At 27.2% G+C, this 10,369-nt stretch overlaps 1 protein-coding gene across 1 annotated transcript; it reads right to left on the bottom strand.

Annotated features, from left to right (window-relative positions):
• Positions 1-4,274: 4,274 nt before the first annotated feature.
• On the bottom strand, positions 4,275-7,948 carry LOC113859262 (homeobox-leucine zipper protein HOX3-like). The gene is made up of 4 exons (XM_027492073.1): positions 7,780-7,948; positions 7,125-7,315; positions 6,780-6,859; positions 4,275-4,575 (listed from the first exon to the last, which is right to left on the bottom strand). Exons 1-4 carry the CDS (start codon positions 7,856-7,858, stop codon positions 4,275-4,277), a joined length of 651 nt encoding a protein of 216 aa, XP_027347874.1. The 5' UTR covers positions 7,859-7,948.
• Between the last annotated feature and the right edge of the window lie 2,421 nt (positions 7,949-10,369).

Here is a 10,369-nt window from a genome sequence, read left to right as displayed (position 1 = left end):
TCTGGCTATATAAGCATAAACTGATACTAAACCATTTAAATATCATGTATTACAGTTTCATGGAGATACCGTAATGCAAAAAAAGATGCAATATATTCTCATCTTTAGTATCATACGACCCTATAAGCTTATGAGGGAACCGTCAATCTACGTGTTAAGTTCTTCTGAACCAGAACTATATTAAGCAATAGACGCCAAACGGATATCACTAACTTCCTTAACGTACTGATCTTCCAAATCTTACGTAAGACCTTCATTAGACCCAGCTCCAAACCGTTACCTGTCGTGAAGAAATGATGAATGCAATGATAAGCGGATTGCACACTATATTGTTCTTGTTACCATCACACTTCCACATCAACATATCATTCACATTTTTTCTCAGCCTCTTACCCTACATAATTTCTCACAACTACTGTTGTAAATTTTCTTTCCATAAAAATAATTGTCTTCTCCAAGGAATTAACCTTTTGTACTTAGTGCCTTTAAAAGTTTTTTTTTTTTTTGCATTATATGTCCAAATCATCTTAACTAATTTCTTTTCATCTTCTCCTTAATATGTGGTATAATATTCTCTTTATATTTAATTATTTTTAATCATCTCTTTTATTGTATAGTCACACATCTATTATAATATTCTTATCTTTAAATTCATGTCTTTTTTTTTCACATATTTTCCTTTTAAAACATAACAATATTCACTAATAAAAAGGATAGTTGATCATACTACACTTCGATCAAACTTCTTTTTGAGCTTGACAAGTAATACTTTGTAGTTACCTAATTACATTTTAAGTGTAACATCTTTATTAAATTTATTTTTAATATTTTGTTAAATAAATCCTTAATATTTAAACTTAAAAACTTGTTGTATAACATCATCTCCAATTTAACATGTAAATTATTCTTATTTTGTTTCTTGCTAACATTGCAATGTATTTTATCTTACTTTTACTTAACAAAAAACCTTTTGATCTCAATGTTTGTCTTCATAGTTCAATTTTAAAGTTAACATCTTTCCTTGCCTCTTCAAGATGACTATGTTATCTACAGAAAACATGCATCTAGAGATAATATTTCAAAGTCTTTCACAATGTTTCTTTTGACATATGATCATATAGTTTTTTCTGGTTAATAAAAAGTTTATGTAAGCTTTTTTATTTTGTTTTCAATACTTTTCTATCAACTTCCTTAAAAGATACATAATTTCTTATAAAAGATCTTGATATAAAACCAAGCTAATTCTTTACAATCTTAATCTATGCATAATCATTTTTTTTCATAATTTCACAACTGAGACTCAAAATATTCCTACTTCACTCATCTAATATTTTCTTAGTTCTCAAAATCCCTTAAATAAATTAATAAGTCAAATGATTCTCCTATAGTTTTCAAAATACAACTTTTCTATCTTTCATCTTTTTAAGGACTTCTTTTACCTCTCCTACTCAAAGTCTATAATAGCATGCCAAATTACTATCCTTTACTTGGATTTCTAAACATTCTTCTATATTACCAATTGATCTTTACTTGGAAAATTTATAGAAATATCTCTCTTATCTTTCTTTAATCTTAATTTGTAATCAATTTTTTTCTTCACTACACAATTTTAGATTTTTTGAAACAATAATTTGCAGAGTGAAATAACATAATTATTCTTTAAAAGTGACTTTACAAAGTGAACACTACATAATCGACCTCTAAAAATAAATTTAGATAGCAGTTATACATAATTGTTATCTAAAAGACTAATTGCTATTTAAAGGTGACTTTGAAGAGTGGGTATGTACTAATCACTTTTTAAAGTCGCTTTTGAGAGCAATTATATATTAACGACTCTCTAAAGGTCACTTTAGATAGCGGTTAAGTATAAATTGTTCTTACATATTAAAATTTTTAAAATTCTCTAACTACTTCTAAATTATAAACATGCAAGAGTGAAATACTGCTCAACTTGTAATAATAGTATCATTTCTTCTTCATCTTCTCTTGTCACCTTCATCTCTTTTTTCACTATCAAATATGATTCATTAGATCATTGTAATAAAGACTAAAATGTGTTCCTTCTACTTTATCAAGTTTGGCCTTGAACATAATAATAAGTACCTTTATCACTTCTCTCTTTCTTTCTCTCTCTGTTAACTGTGTTAGATTTCATATATCAACCTGTGAAGGAAGAAAATTTAAATTTTAGATTACAAACTCAAATTTCAATGTAACAAAGAATCATTCAATTTGCAATACTTAGAGAGCAGTTATAAAAACTATTTTTAAGTGACATTTGGAGAGCAATTATGAAGTACTCTCCAAATGTATTTACTTTACATAGCAGCACTTGTTAAAGTAGTTTGAACTGCTCTATGAAATAATGCAGAACTTTTCTCTAATATCATGTTGTAGTGTTTGTTCATCTTTTATACATCTTTCTTGATTTAAATTTTTTGATTTATTTTTATGAAAAATTTATATATCTATGATTCTTCATTTTTCATCTTTAAGATCGTAAAAATAAAAAAATCTTCAAAAGTTACTAGCAGTGTCTCGAGCTAATAAAATAGGCTACTTGACCCATTCAACCTAGCCTATAACGACTTTTGATAAATTATACTAAAAAAAGTCTAAATCCAATTTGAACTTGCAAAAAATAATATAAAAATTGAGTAAAATTTGATTTTAAAATAATTTTTTGTAAACTTAACTGACATTAGACTTAATTAGATCAAGTTAAAGACTCAAGTTCAATAATTTAGACTCAAAATTTAAACTTCAATTCCTACATTTTGTCATGTGGGCTTAGGTATACCCATTTTATCAACTCTAATCATGTTTCAGTCAAATTTTTCTTATCTCATTCTAAAATATCATATCTTACCCAGTTTTCTATATTAGTGCACTTATATAAAGCTTTAAAATATTTTCTCTTGTCTTTAATTTGTTTCTTAGACACTTTTGTCTTAAATTAAATTAATAAATTTAAAAAATAAAAAATATGTTAAAATTCAATGTTGCATTATAGTGACAATTTTTTAATTGAATATAATGTTTATTTATAAAATTTTTAATGTTTTTAATAAATAAAATATTACCAAAATAAACAATATTGAATATTATATTAATTTATATTTATTTATCTATTTAGAATATAAAAAACAAGTAATATATAAATAGAGTAAATAAAAAATTTAATAATATAAATGAGATATTAAATTTGAAAAATAAAAATATAAAAAAAAATGTCATATCACTTTATAGTAGAACTTATCATTGACATTATACTAAAAGAATGTCAATATTAATTTATGGATATTGTATGATTAAAGAAGGTGAAAAATTTTAAATTGAATTTTTTTAAAAACAATTGAAATATTCGAAAATAAAAATATTAGATTGAGTCAAAGCAGTAAACACACTCATTCATCTCACCATACTAATAATGCCAATTACTTCGGATGAAAATTTTTAATTTTTAAGTATTTGCTATTTTTAATTTGTACAATGAAGAATTTCTTTATTATTAGATTTATTATAAATATTTTAGCGGTTTGTTTTTCATTCGTCACGTGAACTAGTAATGTTTTGATATGAAAAATGTTGTGCATAATTATCGAAAAAAATTATCTCTTTATTTTTAAGTATATTATAAAAATATATGTATTTAAAAAAAATCTAAATAATATTATATATACAGTATATTTTCAATTATTCAAATAACAAAATTAATTTTATATGAATGATTGTCGTGAATCCTAATATAACCAATTAAAATAAAACACATTAACAAGAAAATGAGGATACAAAACAGTTAAATACATGATGTATAACAGTAGTCATTTCATGCACCAGGAAAAACAGGCAATAGAGCAAGAACAATTCACATACAAATTGATCATTACAAATTTTATAGACATTAATTTCATTACATCCACAAACACCCACATAATCCTCACACGCTTTATGAGATTTGTTACGTCAATAGGTAAAATTATGCCATTTCGATATTCCAAAAAGGAGAAAAGTAATAATATTTACATGTCAAGAGCAAAGCGCAAATAATCAAATATGCATTGATCATTTAAAAAAGTACTACATACTAAAAAACTACACAAAAGTTTCCCTCGTCTCAAAAAACAAACCCTTTTGTAAAAGCTACTATAAAACATTTTTCTTATATATTTATATATCTTCACGTTTTTTTTCTTTTCAAAGTCTAATTTTGTTTTTGCATTGTGTCTGATCCGGCATTGAGGTGGCGTGCAGGAGCAGAAGAAACGGGGTCAACAAGCCGCAGAAGGTTGACGAGATTGAAGGGAAGGCGAAGGTACTTTAGCGGACAAAGTGGCGGCGACGGTGGCGGCTTTGTCGGCGGTGGTGGTGACGCGCTCACAGCGGGGACACATGGTGAGTGTGGATGCTGGGAGTGGCTCGCAAGTGTGAGGAGAAATGACAGTGGGTGGACCCACCTTCATAGCCCTCAGTTCCTCAACTTCCCGCTGAAGCCTTCGGTTCTGCTCTGTCAGTGACCCAAACCACCTCTTTAGGTACTCACACTCCATCTCTGTCTGCTTCAGCTTGCTTCTGCATCGCATATATGTCAACTTTATTCATTAGTCAACTCCCCATTAATTGCTTTACATATTGCATGGGTCACACGCCTTCATTCATATTCATCCCTTTGCCCTTTGCCTCTCCATTCTAGGGGAAACTACTTTGCCTCTCTTAGTGAGAAAATAACAATGTTATTTCATACTGAGATTCTAAAAAGGGTCTTTGTAGGTGTTAATTAATAAATAATAAATCTATATAAAAAAATATGAGAATAAATATATTTTATATTTTTTAATTGCTTTTTTTTAAAACACTTGTTATTATTATTTTTATAAAAATACTGAGGATGCTAGTAATTATTATTCTGTTAAAAATTGTAAATTATGATATTTATATTTTTATTGTAATTTTTAATGATTTTATTATAACTTTTAATAAAAAATTATAATTAACTTTTTAATTAATAGTTTTAAAACACTTGTTAATAAAATCTTAAATAGTGAGAGGTCTTTAAAAAGTGCAGTATAAAGGTCTGGAGGTTGTGGGCACAATTCTCATATGCCGCAACTCGCTACATGTTAAAAAGAGATTTTATAAATTTTATTTTTATTTATGAAAGAGAAATTATAATTGTATACTTATTTTAATAAAATTCATAAGACAATATAATAAAATAAGTTTTCATAAATCTAGTCAAGAAATTTCACATTTAAATATATGAATGAGTTATCGAATTTATTAGATAAATACTTAGTTAAATTATTTATTTAAATGCTTTATACAAGATAATTTATAGGAAAGTAATCCTTACAAGTGAAGAAAACATGAAACATGTTTTCTTTTCTTTTTTTTCTCTATCATATTGCAGTAAAAGCAATATCGCAGAAGACATGATCCAATTAAATATGCAGATATTAAGGGACAAAGACGATTATTAAGAAATGAAAATTTTATTATTGGGAATAGGTGAAGAAGCCCTTTGATTTTATGGATACGTGTTGATAACTTAATATATGATGCTTAATACTAAAAATTCATGATGAAATCAAATGCATGGTTGGTCCAAAGTACTACCGAAACAAGTGGTCAAAGGAGCACTTATTGGAGTGATGATCAGTGTAGCACACGAGGCCAAATAAAACTCCACAAATGCGGTGCTATCATTATCGAGTTGTCTACTTTAATTTTGACAACAATGATTGTGTTTTTTTGCGCACAGCTGAAATTATGGTTGAACACTCGAACCACATCATTAATTGCTCATATATTTGCCTACCCAGCTACTCTAATGTCATTGCTATGTCTTCCTTACTTATTATCATCATCATCTAAGGTCACACAATATATATATAAAATTAAAAATTACAAAATCACATTTTTAATATTAATAAAATAAAATACTTCAATTTATAATAAAAATTTATTCTTTCAAATTGTAGTTTCTGTTGTTATTATTATTTAAAAACTTAAGTTACTTTTTCTAACTTCTATTAATAGTGTGATTAGTTTCGTCACATTTGAAACTTTTTTTTTAAAAAAAGAGGGTTTTTAAAAAAAAAGCAAAACATGTTATAAATTTTAAGTACAGGTTTGAATCAAGATTCGGTTAACAAGCTTATTAATAACCTATAATAATTTTTTTCTGAAGGAATTCACTTCCAAAATAGTAATTTTTTGTTCCGAATCATCAAAACCACACATGCAAGGATTGAAATATATGATAGATGAGAAATATAATAAAAAAGAATGTGGTAAAAATGCTGAGTGGGTAAATATATACACACACACACTAGACTTTTTTAAAAAGAAATTATTTTTAAGTACAGTTAGTTTTTTGACATACTTGTTTCTCGAGTCCTAAATAGGGCTGTGGCTTTCAACTTGATCCAAATTGAGCTTTATTTCATACCCGGAAAACATCTCCATTTCATTCTTCGTATGATCTATTATTAGTGGGGAATTATGTCAAGGAAGTGTAATTGCAAATGATCGCTTTCCACTTTTATTTAGAGATCGTACAGATTAATAAGGGGTATAGAATCAGATTCACATTCATCAAGTCTATATCATAATTATCATTATTCTACCTCTGTCAACATTTGATATTTGTCTTTGTGTGAGTGTATATATTATTCCCACAAAATGTGTGTAAGGATGAAATTATATTTTAAAGTCAGTCATAAATGACAAAATAAACGGCATTCTTCCATCACTTTAATTAGGATTAGCCATACCTGGCCCTACGGTTCTGAAACCACACCTCCACTTGCCTTGGTCGCAGCTTCAGTTGCATTGCCAAAGCCTCTTTCTGCTTCTATACAGAACCAAGAAATCAAGCACCGTTGGTTACATAGTGGAAATATGTCATGACATGACTCATATAATTAACGTGTTTAATGTATCTACAAATATGCTAAAAAAATTTATATGCAAATTTAATGCCAGAGAATTTACAATTAATAGAATTGAAGCGAATGATAACTGTGGACGTTTAAACATGAATTGATACATGTTATTAAACGATAAGCCAAACTGAATAAATGATAAGAGAGAGAAAGAGAGAGAGATTGGAGGGTTACTGGGTTTAAAGTGTGGTTTTGTCTGAAGCTTTCTTCAAGGAGACGGGACTGTTCCTTCGTGAGACGGAGTTTCTTGCGGGGAGGGTCTCCGTTGCTGCTTTCTTCTTCGTCTTCCATGTTTGATGCCATCCAATCTTCTTCTAGAGGTACTTGGTTTATGTCCAATTCCTTCACTGTAATACCAAACAGTGTCTTATATTTATAGATATGTACGTCCAAACAATAATTACAAACCAAAAACCATCATCTTCTATACATGATCCAAATATAAAGACAAAATTGGAAATATGATATATAACGACATCAGTTCTATTTAATCACCAACCAGAGAGAGAGGGGATGAAAAATAGAACCCAGGTGGTCGTGACTTTAATTTTAATCTAAGAAAGGGTAAGGAAAAATAAATTATCCCTTCCAAAAGAAAATACATATTTAAGAGAGGGGTCACTTTTATGATAGGAACAACTGTACTAGTAAATAAAATTAAAAGAATTTACCATAAAATTAAACAACAAAAATACCCAAAAGGGAAGGAAGAGGATATAAAAAGAGGTTGATCAAAATGACAAAAGATGAAGAAGAAGATGATGCTTGTAGAAAAAGATACAAAGAAAGAAACTTGTCTATGTATGCGGCTTACCAGATGATGAGGGAAGAAGGGTTGGTGAAGAAGCAAAACCTGGGACAGACATGGTCAATTCCAAGCTGGAGGAGCTTCTAGGTAAAACCGCCATAGAGGATGCTCAGAAATTAAAAGAGGAGGAAAATAATGAAGAGGATGAAAAAGATTGTGAAGAAGAAGAAGAAGAAGAAGATCTCAAATCAAAAAGGAGAGGAAAAAGGTAAAGTGGAGAAACAGAAGGGGACACACATGAAAAGGAGACAGAAGTAGCAAAGGATCTGATGAATTGTTTGGAAAGAAAAAGGTCAAGATAAATAGAAAGGTCAAATAAACAAATTAATAGAGGGATACTAATTAGTCGTACAACTTTATAAATAATTAATTAATACCCTTAAAAGGGGCATAGAAAATCAAAGAGAGGTTTCCCTGGGAAAGACGTATATTAACAGTTGTAGGTTTCTGACCATGGTCGTCCAAGTCAAAGGGTATGTCGCTCGAAGATGGTGACACGTGTCAGTGTAGAGTAAAAGAATAATAATTTTTTTATACACGAGAGTTCAGTAAAAACAGTCAATTTTTGTGAACTTTTTATACTTAATTATCATTTTTTTCATTTTAATTTTCATTATGTGTAATTTGTCTTACATTATTATTAATTGAGTCTATTTTTAAATTTTGATATTTATTCTTTTGTTGATTTTTTTTCTAAAAGATTCTAATTTTTCATTTTTTTTACTTCGTATAAATTGAATCAATTATGTTATCTTTGATTCAAAATTAATAACCAACTAAAATATCAAATTTCCATAAAAATAAAAAATTTCATTTTTTCTTTAAATTATAATTTTTCATCTTATAAAATCATTTAAATTTATCAAATTTTTAGTACATTTTTTATTTCTAATTTAAATATCATTTTATGTTCTAATTTTATTATAAATCCTCTAAAATTTTATAAAAATTAAAGGTTTTAAATAAAAAAATGAAAAAGTCAAATTTATACAATTAAAAAAATAGAAAAATTTAATTAGCTCTAAAAATTTTAAAAATTAAATTTACACATAGTTTAAGCTAGAAGAACTAAAAGTATACTTATTTCTTTTCAATCAAGTATGTCTAAGCGATAGTAAATAAAATATTTTCAAACTTATAAAAATTATTAAAATAGATTTTGTTGTTTTAAAAAATTTTATATGCACAATAAAAATATAAATTCTAACCATATAGTTAAGAAATTCAACTATCTACAAATATTTACAACTTGTGTTAATTTACTCAATTCTCTTTTCGTTTAAGATCTTGAACTATTTTTTTTTAATACCTACCTAATCCTTCTTTTTATAGATTACTCATTCCTTAGCTATGTTTTAATTAGTATATTTTGAGCTCTAAATCTATCTTAAGGAAAATGATTATTTTAATATATCAAGATAAAGGAATATGTACATCAAAACTGCCATAAAGGCCTTCAACTGTTCTACGTATAGTATGTAATATGACAGCAATTATTTTCTTACGCGATTTCTTAACTTTCTTTAGTGCTGATTTTTAATGAACTGTTAAATAATTATTGATTGAAAAATGAAAAATGTCGATTGATATTATAAAGATTGAAAGGGAGCTATTCAAATAGCTAGTGCAAAAAAAAAAAGTTCATGGTATGTAAAATTATGCATATGAAATAATAGTAATGCTGTTTACACTTTCTTTTGCATCATTCCTGCTTCACTTTTTTTATAACAAAAAACAAACACACACGCAAGTCACAACATATTCTATATTTTTTTAATGTTTATTTTTACAATTTTGTAGAAATAATCTAAAAATATTAATATCCAAACTACAAAGATCTTAAAAAATAAAGTATCGAAGTGCATTATAACTGTTACTTGTTCAAAATGGAGAATATGTTATTGAAAAAAAAAAAGAAGTTAAAATGATTAATATATATATATATATATATAAACATCAATTTTTACATGATAAAATTTATTCAAATATTTGTTATATAAAAATATATTTTTTAATACTTTATATACCTAAAATTAATTTTAAAATAAAAATAAAAAATATGAAAGTAAAAGGAATAAAAGGGAGTAGCTAGGCCTTAATGTCGGTTCCAAGGTCTGCTGGGGAAATGATTGGAAAGCCGTAGCTATTGGACCTTTGAGGGTTTCTCCGGTTTCCCTCTCAATACAGACCAACAAATTTCAATGGTCCCATTAAACAAACTCAGACAGACAAGTGGTTTTCACTTTTCTGTCTTTAGTCTTCCTAATGATCGTCATGAGAGACCCACAACTACTATTTTAATCGCATAGATTTTCCCTATTCATTTGACTTTTGTTTTCCTCCCACGCTAGGTGATAATTTGAGTTAAACACATTCACAAAAATATTTCACCACTTTAAAAAGGTTTCCCGTTTCCTTTCTCTTCTCATCTCAGAGATTATTTTTTTTATGTTCTATAAAAATTATTTATTTATTTGTTTACTAAAATTAATAGAAAATAATTATATATTATAAATTTATAATATATTTTAAAAATACTTACAATAATAAATAACAAAATTAATAACTCATATATTAAATAAATATATCTATTTTTACGAGCAACAAATGA

This window comes from Abrus precatorius, unplaced genomic scaffold, assembly GCF_003935025.1.
Source record: "Abrus precatorius isolate BTA unplaced genomic scaffold, Abrus_2018 Scaffold2, whole genome shotgun sequence".
Lineage (NCBI taxonomy): Eukaryota > Viridiplantae > Streptophyta > Magnoliopsida > Fabales > Fabaceae > Abrus > Abrus precatorius.
The sequence above is the reverse complement of the archived record's forward strand: the minus strand, read 5'-3'. Positions and strand labels throughout refer to the sequence as shown.